Source organism: Meriones unguiculatus, chromosome 7 (genome assembly GCF_030254825.1).
Source record: "Meriones unguiculatus strain TT.TT164.6M chromosome 7, Bangor_MerUng_6.1, whole genome shotgun sequence".
NCBI lineage: Eukaryota > Metazoa > Chordata > Mammalia > Rodentia > Muridae > Meriones > Meriones unguiculatus.
Genome location: NC_083355.1, coordinates 24,602,761 through 24,620,329, shown reverse-complemented (window position 1 = coordinate 24,620,329; position 17,569 = coordinate 24,602,761). Strand labels below are relative to the sequence as shown.

The following is a 17,569-nucleotide window of genomic DNA, read 5'->3' as shown; positions in this document are numbered from 1 at the left end:
CTCTCATACACACACACACACACACACATTCTGGAGATGATATAGGTGAAGAGAGGGGTAGATGCCACGTAGTTTAGATAATTTTCCACCTGTAAAGTCTTCCCACGCTTTTGAAGTCTGGTCACGGCCGCGGACAGGTGCCCCTCCGAGCACACCCACACCCACAGGCACTCCCGTCTTTCTCTTCCATTTATGTTCTTTCTTACGCACCCGTGTCGCTCGCTCTCCTTTCTTCACGGCCCCTTGTATTTAAAAAGTAACAGGGTCCAACGTACCTTTGTCCAAGCTCACGCTGTAGGAACACCTTTGGTACCCACGTCCAACCCACACTTGGGCACCGACTGTACTTTGAGAGGGAGAGGGCCCGGGCCTATGATCTCCTGGATCACTTTCTCAGCTCCTCAGCTCTGCGAGAGAAAGAGCCGTTTCCCACCTTCTCACAGTTTTTTATCTCGCGGAGGGAGGGGCACAGTAATGCTTTTGCTGCCGAGTCTCCCAAACGTTGAAAAGACTGTTATCACCGGGAAATCTGATCTTAATCTTTGACCAGCTTCCTCCCCCCCCCCCCCCACAGTGAGCTTGCTCGGGGCTTAGCTGTTTCCACTGAGACTGCTGGCTCTTTGGCTTCTAGGCAGTCTTTCGGTGTGTCGGTGTGGGGCTCCAAGGGCCACGCCCTTGACCTTGCGGCGTGTCACCTCACTGAAGGGCGCGAGCCCCGGCTTGCACCTGCGCCCAGGGTCCCGGCTCCCCGCAGCCCGCTGCGCGCGCCGCTTCCTGGGCGCGCGGCCGGCAGCCCCGCCCTGCGCCTGGGCCCCGTGGCGACAGCCGAGGGACAGGTGCCCCGGGGGTGCAGCTCGCCTCCCTCTACCCGCGGCCTTCGGAGCAGGCCTCGCGCCCCTTGTCCCCGCCTTCTGCCGCGGCCGCCCTCCCGCCGTGCCAAATGCAGGCTGTCGCCCTCCCAGAGGAGATCGGCTGGCTCCTGGAAGGTAACTCCTGGCCTAGGGCCAGACCTCTGCCCTGACCCCTCCCCTCCGGGAGGTCCCTTCAGCGCTGGACTGCAGGCCAGCAAGGAGACACCAGGGCACCAGTCTTTCAGCCTAATAGAAGCTCCAGGCCTCCAGAGTCCTCAATCCCCAAAGCCATCCTCTCTCCCATTCTCCCACCTCAGGGTCTTCAGGTCTTCTTGAGTTAGTTACACACTCTCTGTCCCTTCGAGGCATCTCCATCACCGGGCATCACTTCTAGGTTTCTAAGGTCTTGCAGGCCAGGTTCATGGCCTCCCCTGGGACCTTGCTTGGTCTTGAACCTGTCTCCCAGGAAATGCCCAAGGGGGTGTAGCGATTAGCTCTCATCCGAGCGGGAGTCCTCTCACCTCGAAAATGGGTAGATGTTTCCTAGGAACACAGTGAACATTATCGGAATCTGTGGACATTTTCGGGTCTTTGGGCCAAGCCTGGCGATTAGGAGGCTTCTTGTAAGTGTGGAAGTGTAAGGCCTCCTTTACCAGCCTGTAGTCTCGTAGGGGTGTCAAAACCCCAGGGAAGGCCCAGAGTAGGAGTCTAACCGGCCGTTGAGAGTTAAGATCACACTTTCCCACGGAGGGACTTCCCTGATGGGGAGTATCATGCTCTTGGTTCACAGGACGAGAGTCAGTGTTCCTTTGCTCTCCTGTGACTTGGCCTTCCTGGGAGGACAGGGCATCTGCAGTTGCACAGGGGTCTCAAGAGGAAACCGCACAGAATTAAGGCTTTTGGCACTCAGGCAGCATCTCTGAGGCACGGTTAACAGATGGCCTGCTTTGGGCAGGTCATGATTTTGGCGAGCTGCATTCTTCTCAGCTTCTCTCCAGTTTAATTGGTTTCATATCTCCATTACCTTGTTATCTTGGTATAAATGCCTCCTAATCGAGGATTTGGCGAGTGCTTTTGGTTTCTGTTTGTGGCACTGTTTCTCTTCAGGATTGCTTCCCCGTAAGAGCTGTCAGCGAGGTGTTTCTGTTGAGGCGATGGTTCCAACGTCCGTTTTATGAAAGCATTTTATTTGTTTATTTTTGGAGAGTATGCGTTGGGGGTTTTATGTGCCAGGGCACATTTGTGGAGTTCAGATGGCAGCTGGTGGGCTGCCTCCTTCCTTCATTCTCTGGGTGATGGGGATCGAACTTACGTCTTCAGGCTTGGCGGCGAACAGCTTTAACTACCGAACCATCCCCCCCACCCTTGTAGTTAGGGGGTTGAACCTAGGACCTTACTCATGCTAGGTAGATGGTCCACCACTAAACTACACCCTCTAAGCCACCCAAGATCTGGTTACACCATGAACCAAGTGAAATCTAAACTGTAGTAACAAAAAGAGTTATCTGGAGGACAGAAGGATTTAACCGGCACAGTACTGGATACATAAAGGAAGGCTCTAACTGGCCTTTGGTTTTTGGAGAAGGGGCTGCTGTCCCAAGTTGATTTCTACCCCAGCATTTAAAGACAGTGTTTCCTCTTGTTGGTGTCAGTCATCTTCCGAGAAGAAACCCATATCACAAGCTTGTTAGATGATCCTTCAGTTTTGTGCCACGGCCTTGATAGAAAATTCCCTCCTATTTTCAGAGGCTGGCGACGCAGCGCCATCCGCCCCTCCGACATTTTTTTTTTTTTTTTTTTGATGTGCAGGGCTTTATTGTTCAAAACTGACACTTCGGCAAACAACTCATTTTTGCACCTGCCACCTTCCTTTAGCTCAGATTATTTTCTTGTTAGCTGACTGTTTTTAATTGAAGTCTTCAGATCTCCTTCTAACGCAGAACCTTTGTTTGCTGACAGGCAGAGCAGGGTATGAATGGAGATTAATTGCATGTCACATACTTCTGTATCAAACTTGCTGTGTCTTAACAATCTCTGATAGTGCCGGAGTCTTTAGAATACATGGAGGAGTCTGAGGTTACATTTTGAGGGGCTTCACTGGTTGACTGTTTCTTTAAAGCCATCTCACCTTTTTCATTTTTTAAGCTTGGAGTTGCGATCTTGAATCTGAAGTGGGGAAAAAATGTCAAAACGGGATAGAACCAAAGATTCTACGGAGAAGTGGTTAAAGAGTATGCTTTGGAAAGATGTGTGTGATAATAGCAGTGTGTTGGTGATAGGTTTTTATTTTTATTTCTATTTTTAATGGAATGCAGTCTCTGGTGTGGACCGGCAAAATGATTCATTGCGTTACAAACAATTTGTGGATATTAGAAATCCAAAATGGCCATCAATTTGTTGTCTGTGGCTGGATACACGCCCCCCCTCCCCGCACGCTTTTTAAAGTTAACTGTTAACAATTAGAAAATATGTAGGTCCTTGATCTCTACACAGCCGCTCAGTGGGAGGGAGCCACAGGATATGAGATCTGAGGCCGCCACTGCCACACAGCATGGGGGTGGAGTCACCACCATGAATTACCGCTTTCATAAACCAAGTCATAAGCATTTGCACAGTGATTTAATGCCGGCCGTCACAGCCATAACTTAAACATTTATTTATTTATAACAACAGGAACATGAAATGACAGGGACATTTTTTGATATAATGTGTGCGCTCAAGAAAAGTAAAATATGCAAAACGCTGTGAAAGGTTTATGCCAAAATTTTGCATAATGAGGCCCTGAAATTAATTTCAAGTATAAAACTTTAAACATCTGAAGATGTCTCATTTGACACGGAAATCCCACTTCTGGGAACCTGTTAGAGAAATTAAAGACCTGAAAAAGATATGTTCAAAAGTTTATCCCAGATGTCAGTGAGGTGGGAAAAGCAGGTGATGACTGAATGAATCATGGGACAGCCATCTTAGTTTGCATCCATTGCAAAGAATGCAGGAGATCTGTCTATGTGTATGTCTGTCATCTGTCTTGGCTAGCAAAGTGTCCATGGCATGTTTTTAAGACTAAAAAGGCGAAATACATAGTAGAACATACAATGGCCCATTTTTTTATTTGAAAAAAAAAAAAAAAAAGTTCCACACGTCATACAGATTTGTGTAAGCTTCAGAAAAGTGCAAACGTGGTGTCCCGGGCTCTCCACGGTGTCCTTTTAAGGACAGTGAGAACTGCAGATTTTTATGACACACGTCTTTAGTCGGTTGATTTGTGAGAAAGGTCATGAATTACTTCTTTAATCAAGAAAGAATAGTCAGGCAGGTTCTAAAAAAATGATGAAGATAAACAGAAGCTCAGAAGTTAAAGGACCATTAACTCCAGGGGTGATTGTTTCTTTCTTTCTTCTTTTTTTTTTTTTTTTTTTGGCTTAGGGTGCATGGAAAGTGGAAATTAAAACAAGATGAAATAAACAAACGAACACCTTCTTTGTTGGGTTCTTGGCAGACTACAAAGTGCGAGAATCTTCTAGTAACCCAGGAAACATCCTCTTCCAATAGGCTCTCCCGAGCTATCGGGCCAGAAACTGGTCCCCTATCAGTGAATAAAGCGCGGGCTAGATAAGGAGCGGAGGGCATCTTCCGCCTTACTGAGAGAACAGGAAATATTCAGGTCTGTTTTCAAGCACTCAGGCTTCAGAGGTAGAAGTTATCTTCTTGCTTTTGTTTTGTGATAACGGTGCCGAAAACAAAAACAATGGGGTGATGTCAGTTTGCTAATCTTTGTTGCACAGATGCAAACAAGTCTCTTCTTCCTGGTCTTTCTAGGTACCTTCCCACCCCCAAACACACATACTTCTCTGTCAATGATTCTTTTTAAGTAAGAACCAAAGAGGAAAGTGTGAAGGAGGTGCGACAGATAGCAACCCCGCCCGACTTCACCCTGGGAGCTGATAGACCCGCCATATGGGCCTGGAACACAGAAGGAAGCCCAGATTTGACTGCCTGCTGCAGTGAGCTCCCTAGCTCCAGCCTTGCACCCCAGAGGCTTGAGGCTAAACTCCAGCAGTCATTAGCCATTTCCGTCCAGACGGTTCTCCCGTTCTGGAGAGGTGGATGCGGATGAAAGAGTAGAACCTCTTTCCGCACAGCGAAGCTCCGACTGCGAGGACCTCGAAGCTCTGGGTTCCTCTAGAGAGTGGAGGTTCTTTTAAAACAGTCTGACTCATAAGCATCTTTGACCAATTCTAAATCAATTTTAAAACACGAATTAACTGACAGAGAGACACAGACAGAGGCAGATAGACAGACAGTCACAGAGCAGACAGACAGACACAGAGACAGAGAGACACAGGCAGAGGCAGACAGAGAGAGACAGAGACAGTGTCTGTCTGTCTGTCTGTCTGGGGTGGGAGTTTTCTCTCCATTCACCATGTGGCTGGGTTTCTGAACCACCTTGGCAGCGAGCACCCTTACTCTCTGGGCCATCTCAACAGCCCAAAGCAGCTGTCTTGGTAAACAGCCCTTAGGCTTTCAGGAGTGGCTCTGGGCTGTGTGTTTGGCTGCTTTACCATTCTTTTTTTTTTTCTTTCTAACTTTTGCTACTGGGGGTCTTGCAGATGGGTGACCCTGAATCCTGCCAGTGTGGTAGGATGTGAGTATTTAGTGATTATAAAAGTGATACTTTTCATTATTGAATCCAGAAAACATAAAGCAAACAGGCACCTGTTGCCATCGATTTTTAAATTTCCATGTATTCTTTGGATTTATTTTTCTGGAGAGGTAACATTGTTTCTATAAGAAAATATGTAAGTGAACATTAGGAAATAGTCTATTTTATTTTACTGAGACAGGGTCTCACTGTGTATCCTTGGGCTCACTATGTAGACCAATCTGGCCTCCAGCTCACAGAGATCTACCTGCCTTTGTCTCTGTCTCCCAGGTGCTGGGATTAAAGGCGTGTAAAGCACACCTGGCCCAACCATCTATTTATTGACTTAAAAATAATTCTAGGAACAAGACTCTTGTTCGGTCTCATTTCCCTTTAAGTTTTCAGTGAGACCAACTTCTTTCTCTCCTCCCTCCCTTTCTTCCTCCCTCCCCCCCCCCCCCCCGACAGGGTTTCTCTTGTAGATATGGTTGTCCTAGAACTAGCTCTGTGAGACCAGGCTGGCCTCAAACTCACCTGCTACTGCCTCTCTCTTTCTCAAGTACTAGGAATAAAGGCATGCATCACCACGCCCAGCACTAACTTTTTTTTTTTTTCCCTAACTAAAGTGAATACGTTTAGTTCATGCTGTCGATTTATCACTCGGAACACTGTGAAGCAACCAGAGCCTTAGAGGTCGATAAAATCCCTCTAGGACAGGAGCCTGTGGGTAAAGAGTGGTTAGGGAAGGTAGGGACTGTGGAGGAGAGGAAAGAAAACTGAAAGGGAGAAGAGGTTTCCAGGGCCCCATCCCAGGCCTTCTGGGTTAACCTTTAAGTCACACATTACTGGAAGGAAGAAACTAGGCGGTTAGAGGTCTGGCCTCTGCCAAGTCACATGATGGCCTTTGGTAGAAGAAACAAAAGCATCGATTCCCGATTCCTTATTACAGGTGCGTGGGGAGTTATGGGACCGGTGGGAGTTCTGCAGTCACTTTTAAATACCCCAGTAAGCCGGTCGTGGTGGCACACGCCTTTAAACCCAGAACTCAGAGAGGCAGAGGCAGGTGGGTCGATGTGAGTTTGAGGCCAGCCTGGTCTAAAAATGGAGTCCAGGATAGCCAAGGCGACACAAAGAGACCCCGTCTGGAAAAACAAAACCAAACAAACAAACAAGCAAAATACCCCAGTAAAATCAAACCCCTAAACTTTAGTGTTTCATTTCCCCATCCCTTTACCAGCAGTCTTCATGGAAACCTTGTCTATTTACGGACCAGTTCAATGAAAGTACCAAAGTTGGGAAAGACGATGTTACAGGGTTTCTCTGTGTAGCCCTGGCTGTCCTGGAACTCACTCTGTAGCCCAGGCTGGCCTTGAACTCAGAGATCTGCCGGTCTCTGTTTCCCAAGAGCTGGGATCAAAAGGCGTGCGCCACCACCGCCTGGCCACTTTCACTCCGTCACGAATGCATTTTAAAGCTTAATATCAAAATTTAGATTAGACAACTAATTGTCTTTTTCTTTTTTGAGGCAGGGTCTCACTAGATAGCCTTGGCTGGGTGGGAATTTGCTATGTAGACCAGGCTGGCCCAGTTACAGAGATCTACCTGCCTCTGCTTCCCTTAAGCGTACGTTTTGGCCTTTTGTTAAGAAGTAAAACTTGACAATAAGGCTAAGATCTCCACTAGCCTTGTTGGTTTGTTTGTTTGTTTGCTTTTCAAGACTGAGTTTCTCTGTGTAACCTTGTCTGTCCTGGCACTCACTTTGTAGACCAGGCTGGCCTTGAACTTAGAGACCCACCTGCCTCTACCTCCAAAGCGCTGGGATTAAGGTGAGCTCCACCACCCGAAACCAGCCTCATGTTTTTTTACTTTCAGGAAATTGCCAGTACACAGCGGAGAACCTGCCGGCTGAGGTTGTGGGTCGTTTGAACTGATGACGGTTTCTGCCTGACGACCCTGAAGCCGTGTAGTGTTTATATTTTTAATTCTTCTTCTGTTTACTGTAGATGAAACAATGAAAGCGCCCGCATACTTACAACACAGAGAAAACATAACGGGGAGGGGGAGGGGCTAAGTCACAGCGAGGACTTCAGGTGAAGCTTCAGTTGACTGGTGGCCAACCTCAGCCTCCAGTGTCAATGCTTTCCCTTTGGGAATCTAATAATCTTTCCCGTGGAAATATTTGCCTGTGTACAGGACCATGCACAGATGGGGATCACCTCTGCAGCGCTGTGGAAATAGAGAAATAAAATGGCAACAACACAAGCAGCCACCAACAGGAGTGCCAAATGCGAAATATCGTCCAGGCGCTTAAATACGTGCAGAGTGTTTGTGTGTACGCACTGATGGGTCGGGAGGGAGACGGGGCTGATTCGAGTTAAAAAGTCTAAGACTGGGCTGGCAGATTGGCTGTGGGGGTAAAAGGACTGACACTGAGTTCCAACTGACTCCTGAAAGCCATCCTCTGACTTTCACACGCATGCCATGGCTTGTGATCCCGGCCACACTAAATACAATAATAAACAAACAGACAAACAAATAAACAAATAAACAGTCAAGCGCTCCTCTGTGTCATGTGTAAATACCCTACGGATGTAGTATTTCCCTGAGTCATTTCCACAGTTTACAATAGCGACATTAGTGAAGACATGAAGCAGGTGATGTTCTCATGAACTGCCTACATACAGTCTCTTTGGAACACTGATTGAAATTAAATTCATTCCCACCCAATACCTAATAATTTAACCGTTGGAAATTTGCCTAAGGAAAAAAAAAATGAGTATTTCGCCTCATAGCATAAGCATTCCATCTTCATCACTGTTCTGTTGCTGTGAAGAGCCACCAGGATCAAGGCAACTCTTACAAGAGAAAGCATTTAAGCTGGGGGCTGGCTTTCCGTTTCAGAGGTTTAGTCCGTTATCATCATGGCAGGAAGCATGGTGGCACGCAGGCAGGTGCTGGAGCAGGAGCTGAGAGCTACCTTCTGATCTGTAGGCAGCGAGAGGGAGAGAAAGAGAAGGAGAGAGAGGGAGAGAGAGCTTGGGCCTGACATGTGCTATGGGATTTTGAAACCTCAAGGCCCAGGCCCAGTGACACACCTCCTCCAACAAAGCCACGCCTCCTAATCCTTCTAATCCTTTCACACAGTGACCAAGCGTTCAAATATATGACCCTGTGGGGTCCACAGCTGAAAACACCCCATTATCTGGTAGTGACGGGACAGCTGTTGAGCAATTTGTTCAAATGACGGAACGCTACGTGACAAAAAGTGACAAAGTGTGTTAGACTTTTTATTACACACAAGTGTAAATAAATCTCAGAAACACTCTGTTGAGCACAGACACTCGAGTGTTCGAAATTTCAGAATCTTTTAGGACAGAAAGTAAGAATGCTGGTCGGCTTTGAGGAGAGGTACCGAGTGAGTGTTAGGGATTCTAGAAGGGCAGAAGCTTTTTTGTGCTGATCTGTGCGGCATCCTCACGGGTGTTTGCTTGCCAAAGTCAAGATTAGTGCCCCTGAGCTGGTGGCATGGCTCAGTGTTGCACTAGACAAGCGCTGGCAATAAGTGGGAGGCCTTTGGTTTGACAGAGTAGTGTGTTTCATGTCTATGAATTTCATGTTCATAAATTTCTGGCGAGAAAGGAAAAAAATGCAAGGAAAGAAGAGCAGGAGGAATGGAAGGAGGATGGAAGAAAGACGAATTTATAGTGATGAATAGATAGGCACACGAAAAGTTACCAGCAAGGTAAAAAAGAAAGAAAAATGTTTTGACAGAAGTCTCATTCGAAGCAAGTTTATTAACATTCAGTTAGGAGGCTGGGAGATGACTCAGTGGTTCACTTGCCCCCAAGGCTGGTGATTAGCTGGATTTGATCTTAGCAACTCACACTCACGTGCAACACACACACACACACACACACACACATCCAGATGCAGCGGCCCACACCTGTAACGCAAGCACTCCTACGGTGACACAAGCAGCAGGGACAGGAGAATCATCACCTAATCACTCAGAATCTCCGGGGCAGCTAGCATTTAATCCACAGCACGGAAGAAACAAGAGAAACCCTTCCTTAGCGAGGTAAAGGGCTCAGCTAGGGGTAGAGGGATACAGTTCAGTGCTAGAACAATTGTCTGGCAAATAATCACTAGGGCCAAAACCAAACAAGCAAACAACAAAACAAACAAAGTAACAAAATAGAGTAATATATATATGTGTATATATGTATATATATTTGTTTGTTTGCTTGCTTGCTTTTTTGAGCCAGGGTCTCTCTGTGTAGCCCTGGCTGTCCTGGAACTCACTCTGTAGACCAGGCTGGCCTCCAACTCACAGAGATCCACCTGCCTCTGCCTCCCTGAGTTCTGGGATCCAAGGTGTGCGTCATCACACCTGGGGTGTTAAATAGATTTTTAAAGTGTGTGTGTGTGTGTGTGTGTGTGTGTGTGTGTGTGTGTCCGGAAGGGGTATGTGTGTGTGAGTGCAGAAGCTCACAGAGGCCAGAAGAGTGTGCTGGATCCCCTGGGGCTGGAGTTCTAGGCAGGTGTGAGCCACTTGATCTGGGTCCTGAGAACCGAACTCAGGTCCCCTGCAAGAGGCGTTCGAGCTTTCGAACTCTTAACCACTGAGCCGTCTCTCCAGCCGGACTCAGATATTTACTGAGGTATCGTGTTTTTTCACACAAGTTATAATATGTGGTATCTTAGTTGACTCAAAGTATTACACAGTTCAACGAAGTATAAACACAGATATCTACTACTGAGCACGTTTCCGTGAAAGTCCTATTGTGTGATCTATCGCTATCGCCTTATTTTTCCATAGCAAACCAGTATGAGAATGTCAACAGTGGGGGCTGGAGAGACGGCTCAGCGGTTAAGAGCACGGCTGCTCTTCCTTAGGATGGTCCTGAGTTCGATTCCCAGCGACCACATGGTGGCTCATGACCATCTGTAATGAGATCTGATTTCTTCTTCTGGTGTGCATGAAAACAGAGCACTGGTATAAATAAATAAATTTTTTAAAAAAAGAACGTCAACATGTTAGGAAAAACATGCTAGAGGAGGAATGTGCGCGCGCACGTGTGTGTGTGTGTGTGTGTGTGTGTGTGTGCATGTGTGGTATACGTAACACATATATGTGTAGGTGTGCCTGCAGAGGCAAAAGAAAGATGGTGAGTGCCTTCCTGTCACTTCCTGCTTTATTCTTTTGAGACAGAGTCTCTTACTGAACTTGGAGCTAGGATTGAGGCCAGGAGGCCCCAATAATCCATTTGTTCTCCCCTCCCTGACTGGTGCTGATGTTACAAATATGCCCGAATGGCCGTGTCAGGCTTTTTAAAAATTATTATCATTATTTTTAAATCAGTGCTGGGATTTGAACTCCTAACCCACCGAGCCATCTCCTCGGTTCTCTGAGATGAGAATTTACATATTTTCATAAATTATCCTGTCGGTCATTAGTCTTCAGAAAGACTTGCTCTTCGGAGGCTAAGGCTGTCCTGTTTCTAAGCTCAGTCGGTCCCACCTCCCACATACAAGCCAAAAGTAAGAGTAAACAGCGGCACTTGAAGACTTCGGCTCCCGACAGCCGTCTGTTATAATCACCTGGCCTATCGCGCAGCACCGGCCGGCCAGAAAAGCAGGCAATGAACTTGGAAACACAGGGGGAAATAAATATGAACAAGTGTTGCCGAAATTACAAGATTTCTGCAGGGTGTAATGGCTTGTAACATGACCAAAATTAGATCTATGACAGTTACGTCAATATGTTAAGATCCTCAGACGATGGTAAGATTAAAACGTACCTTATCTCTTTCTATATTTAAAAAGATTAAAAACTGCTTATGCACTGTACTTAATGAAATTAGTTAAAAATATCATCGTAATAGCTACTTCTAGAATCTCTCTTCGGAAATGAGCTGTCATTGTTAGGGGAATAACATCGTCATTATTACTGTTATTATCATTGCCCTCATCATCATCATTAATTATTATTAGAGACAGAGTCTCACTGTGTAGACCAGGCTATCCTCGAACTCACAGTGGTCTGCCTACGTCTCCTTCCTGAGTGCCGGATTATCGGTGTGAGCCTTGCAACAGCACCACCCCTCCTTCTGTCCCTGCCAGGAAGACACTTCTTTTTGTTGTGACTGGGGTGTTGTTGAAGGCTGAGGCAGTGAACAGACAGGCAGCAACTACTAGCAAGGAAAAACAAAAGTCATTTGATTTTGTCTTGCATAGGAACAAGGGAGAAAATGTAAGAAGGCTTGGAACTAAATCACACAGAGGACTAGGGGGTGTGTACGCTGTGCTAACAGGGGTTCGGGTGCTTAGGAACGAGGAAATCCTTTGAGTGACTGCTGTGTAAACCCCTCTCACTCCTGCTGCACCACCAGAAGGCAATGTCTTCTGTGTTCACAGACCTGGCAAGCCAATGGTGCTTTGAGGAAATTGAGGAAGAAGCTAGGTCTAAGCCAGGACTTCTCAACCTGAAAAACCGCTGACCCTTTGAGCTAGGAAAGCCTTCGCTGTTAGGGCTGTCCTGTGTATTCTAGAAATTCTACCTTCTACTCAGTAGATGCCAGCAGCAACCTGCCCAGTGGTGGCCATCAAAAGTTTCCAGATACTGTCAAACTCTCCTGAAGGTTCCTGGTGGCGACGGCTGTTCTAAGCCTGGATAGCCAGGACAGAGTGTGCGCAGAAGCGTGGGATCTGGAAGGGGTGGGACTCCGAGAACCTTGCTCCTTGAAAATGACCCGGAACCGGCGGAGAGCTGTGGCCTTCACCTCGAGGAAGTTCTCGCCGAGAGGTCAGAGGTTGGGGTGGTCCGAACCTCTAACCTGTTTTCAGGATGAAGTTCAAATAACCCAGTTACGCCCCACCGTCCCCCAGCTTCTTTTCCACATGAAAATTTGCAAGCATGTCTTTGCTTATCTTGTCGGCCCCTTCTTGCGTGCCTCCAGGAGGGGAGACTTACGAGGAACTCCTTTCCGGTCCTTGGAGGTCCTCTATCCTTTCGAGTCTATTGGTAATTTCCGTGAGAAACTATGTGGAGGGAGAGAAGTTGGCCACAGTGTTTCTGTCGTTATCTAGTTATGAATGTTTTACACCTCCATAGGTTCCTAAACAAACAGCTTTCTACTCTAATTTTTCAGTTGAAATTTTGCTTTGCAGAATCTTTGAGATGGCATTAAATGTTTTATTTTTTTTCCTAATCTGTTCTTGTGTGATTTATGAGGAGGTAGGCTCTACTCACCTTGCTATAAATAGACCATTTCATGTGTGTGTGTTTGTGTGTGTCTAAAAATTCCATTTTCTAATTAATTCTAAGTTTTAAGAATGAAGTTATCTACCCCTCTCTTGTTTGTTACTTTTATTATTATTATTATTATTATTATTATTATTATTATTATTTTCTTAGTTTTAATTACCAGGCTCTTAGGTTTAATACATTCTATATACTGTTTTAACTCATTTTCAGATATCTACTATCTTCAAACGTTTTAACTCGTTTTCAGATATCAGGTATCTTCATATAAATTCTATGAGACAGGCATTATTAATATCCTCCAAAGTGGACGAGGAAACAGGAAGTAGGAAAATGCCTGCTAAGACTGGACTTTGGACAGAGTGGGCACAGGATACAGCAACTTACAGGCAGGGCCCACGAGAAAATACTTAAATTAGCAAAAGAAGTTCTCTGTAGTGTGAGAGGCTGTGCCTCCTCCTGAGCTAGCATAGACGCTGAGCAGGGTTCTCACCCAAATTCTCAAAGATATCCCCAAAGTCGTGGATTACGGACACGAGGCAGAGTGTTATGGAACAGTGAGTGATGGGGGAACGAATTCATACATGGAAACTGGATGTAAAACCGTAATGAGCACAGCAGGGGCCAGTACGTATCAAACGCACACGAAGACAGACAAAAGCCAGGTAGAGCTGCTAGCCAGGGCAGCATTCCTGAAGAAAAAGGACTCTCCCTCTCTTAGCCATCAGCTACCAAGAGCTCCTCAGCCAGGGGGCAGGGGAGGCGGGGGGGTGGAGCCCCGTGAGCACCTCCCCCGTCCAGGCTGGAGTTTTGGTTGGCTTTGTCTTGTGTTCCTGTGAGTCTGTGGTACATCTTCTGTGTCCTCTCCAGGAGACGCTGGCTCATAGCATTTCTCCCCAACCTTGGCTCCTATTAAAAATCGTTCTGCCAAACCTTGAAATTCTCATCTTCCTGCTTCCACTTCTGGGGTGTTAGGATTATGGGTGTGTGCAGCCACACCGGGTTTATACAGTGCTGGGGGCCAAACCCATCGCTTCAGGCATGCTAGCCAGGCACTCTGCCACCTGAGCTACATTCCTAGCCCAAAAAAAACCTACCTTTCCTTTCTTTTGAGGTAGGACCAGACTGGCCCCAGTAGAGAGCTGAGGCTGGCTTTGGGCTCCTGAGCCTCCTGCCTCTACCCCCTGACTTCTGGGATTAAAGGAATGCACCGCCACTGCCAGCTAGTTTTATTTTAATTTAAATCTAAATAGCCACATGTAGTTAGTGGCTACTTCATTAGACAGCACAGTTTAAATATCTGTTTACATATTTAAATATTAAATATACAAAATAAATAAAGAGTTCAAGATAGAAAAAAAAAAACCCTCATGATACAAAAGTAAGCAATCAACAAGGGAGGCAGGAAAAATATTATAGTTTATGATTTTGAAACCATATAAATGCACAAATGTCAACAAATGATAACTTTCTTGGTCTGAAATATTCACGTTGACAGAAAGAGCCAGCAGATACCAGCTCATTAATAATGTTAACAGGTGGGACAGGATTCCGTCCCTCTTTAAGTCATAAGGGCGAAGCTGTACAGATAAAATGTATAACTTCTAGGCCCCTCGAAGGCAGGTAGAGCAACATTTAATAATTGTTTCAGGCCATTTCGGCTGCTCTAACAAACTGCTATAAGCAGGGTAGCTTATAAGCCACAAATATTTATTTTGGATAATTTTACAGGTTAGGAATTTGAAGACCAAGATGCAGGCAGATTTGATGTCTGGTGAGGGGCTACTTCATTAGCCCCTACTTCTTAGAGACGACACTTCCTGTGTCCTGACTTGGTAGAAAGGACAAGTCAGCCCCCTGGGGCCTCTTTTTATAAAGGCTCCGACCTCCGGACAGTTAGTCACCTTCCAAAGGTCCTGCCTTTTCATACTACCACACGGGTGACTGTGTTTCAGTGTGTGGATCTGGTGGCGGGGGACACAGGCTCTCAGGCTACAGGGGTGACCTAAGCAAATGCCCACAGACACCAGCAAGTGGAAATCAGAAAGCAGAAATACGGTATACAAAGTTGTCCACACAAGGCACTCTGGCTAATAAAGTAGGCTCAGGCTTAAAGAAAGACTTACAGATGTGGAGGTTTGGTGATTGGAGGAAGGGCCTGGGGAAGGGAGGGGCATGATGGCAGAAATCAGGTGAGGGTTGTTAAGGGAAAACAAGGATTAACTCAGTGCAACCTGAGAAGTATCCTGGCCCGCATGCTGGCCGGGACAATCGGTTATGCTTAAATGGTATTTGTAGATGCTTTGGGGGACCTCTTAACCCAGAAGAAGCCGGCACTACCAGCCAGTATTCAAGTCCCATGGAATTAACTAAATTAACTAATTAAAATTAACATCTTAACCTATGTTGATCCTTTAATTTACAGACCCAAACAAACAAACAAACAAACTAAAAACACCTCAAATATTTTCTTGGGTGTAATGCCAGTCACAGGCAGAAATTTATCCATTATTCTTCTCAGAAATGCGAGTTCTGCTTTAGTAGTTCAAATACTTTCCCCACAATATCCCCTCTAGGAACACTTTTATTGGTATTTGGTTGGTGGAATTGTTTTCAACAGTGCTGGGTCATTCATCTTGCCTCCAAATAAAAGGTTGATTGAAGCAAACTTTCGAGTTTCAGAAACATATATCAACAAAAATCATTTGCAACTGTTAGCGGCGCAGGCTTAAGTATTTTTTCCCCCCAGTGTGTCAGGAGCATTATGGAGAAAACTGAAAGAAGCCACATTTATCTTTCAGTCATTAGGAAAAAAACAATGTGACCGTTAAGATGTCATTCTCCAAGGAAAGGAAGTAGGAACCTTGAGAAGGGACAAGGTCAGAGAATTTGGGGGGAAAAAAAAAACGTCAGAAGCTCTCAGCCGCCGTGAACCAGGGTGGCCCTGGCCTCTCCTGGCAGGTGGCCTTACGGCTGCTGTGGGTATTTGTGGGACACCGTGACCTCATTTTGCTTCCGGTGTTGTATGTGCCTTTTAGTCCCTTGTCCCTCAGTCTTTTTTTTTTTTTTCCTTGCTCTGACTTCCTTGCACAGATGTCTGGAACCTACGGGCATTTCTGTTTTAGGTCAGGTGTGAATTTTAATGAGAACTCGCGCCTTCGCCAAAGCTGTGTTTACCTTTTAAATACAAGATTTAAAGTCGTTGTGTGTTACTTACCGCCTGGCCTGTTACTTTTAGTATAAAATACTACGCATTTATGGTTGTGCCTTCTAGATGGAGCCTGCCACTTCTCTCTTCCCTCCTGACCTTGTTTGGCTCTGCAAGTTTACAATCTTCTCATTCTCTGTAACTCACCCGTGATCCCCGGCCTCCGGAGACATTCTCGAATGTTACTCCCAGGGCTTCCCTTTTTTTGGTACTCGTAATTTAATTCTAACTGTGCATCTGAGCATGTACCCTTTGCTAGATCTGTCTTCCCGTGCGCCCTGTTCACTTCCTCCGAACTCACTGGAGACGTGATGAACAGGTGCCTTTGGGGGTGGTCTCTTTCTGGCTCGTGTCTGGCATCATTTTCACGTGAGGATGTCAACGTTGCACCGTATCGCTCACTGCCTAGCTGAACGCGCTGTGGGCAGACGACCTCATCCTCCATGCTGGCACCGAATATTGCTGTCACAGGGACCCCAGGGCATCCCGATCTGACAGAACATGATGTCTGCAGAGGAAGAGGATTTGCTTTTTTGAGTGCCAGGTATCAAATCCAGGCCCTTAGGTACAGACCAGGCAGGCGTTCTGCTCCGGAGCTACCTTCCCCACAGAGAGCTCTTGCTACCAAGTGGCTTGTCTGCTCCATGGTAAAAAAAAAAAAAAAAACTACTAGAAGAACGGTGACCAGAGAGAAGCAGGATGGCTTGAAGTCTCTTTCCTGTCTGGTGTGTTCAAGGAGCCTTGCTTGGGTCCCTTCGGGTCCTCATGGTGAGAAGTCCTACCTTCTCAACTGAAGATCGAATGTAGCTTCTCTAATTTCTTTCCTTGACGTTTTCATCGAGTTTCGGTATCAGGATTTTGCTTGGAGAGCGAAGACGGTATCAAAACCACAAACCTTCATGTAAGTAGCCCTTCCTTCCGACTTGATGTTTTCTTTCTGGATGGAAGAGGTTCATCTTTTTGGTTTCTTTTTATTCCTCTGAGTAGATGCGGATTGCAAGTAAAGAAACTTAACTCCTGAAGTATTGGAAAGAAAGCCTTTCCAATAATTAATTTGAAGGAAAACTAAAACAGGTTTTAAGAAAAGGTTCAACTCAACGTTAGCAGCCTTACTAGGCCATAATTATAACCCGTTGGTATGTTTTAGCATATGGAGTATGCAGGGATTTTACTTACAAGATTTTAGTAAGGCTATTTGTTGATTTTATCTGAGTAAAGCTGGGTAGGGGAAGAATTTAGCAGGGAAATTGTGTGTGCATGAGTGGCTGTATGGGTGTGTTCTACAAGAAGAAACACTTTAATTTATCACATCCCATAAGGTTTCTCTATTTTCATCATCACTATCACCATCATCATCACACTTCTAGGGTTTGAACCTAGGCCTATGCATGTCAGATAAGGGTCCTACCACTGAGTAACATCCGCAGCCCCTATTGTGTTTTCATTTTGAGACAGGGCATCCCTGAATTACGAAGGCTGGCCTTCCACCTCCCATCATCCTCCCGCCTCAGCTTTCTGAGTAGCTGGGTAGAGTGGATCTCTTCCTGTTCAAAGGGGATTTATTGGAATGGTTTACTCGCTGTGGTCCCGTTGGTCCAACAACG

The 17,569-nt window shown here is 46.0% G+C and overlaps 1 protein-coding gene across 2 annotated transcripts in view; it reads left to right on the top strand.

Annotated features, from left to right (window-relative positions):
- The first annotated feature begins 639 nt into the window (after positions 1 to 639).
- Skap1 (src kinase associated phosphoprotein 1) overlaps positions 640 to 17,569 on the top strand; it is a 282,046-nt gene continuing 265,116 nt past the window's right edge. Inside the window, exon 1 of one of the 2 annotated variants that reach the window (XM_060386869.1) lies at positions 640 to 986. In XM_060386869.1, coding sequence (XP_060242852.1) covers positions 941 to 986 — 46 coding nt within the window. In that variant the 5' untranslated portion in view covers positions 640 to 940. The remainder of the gene's footprint in view (positions 987 to 17,569) is intronic. The other variant, XM_021642009.2, reaches the window with a different exon arrangement.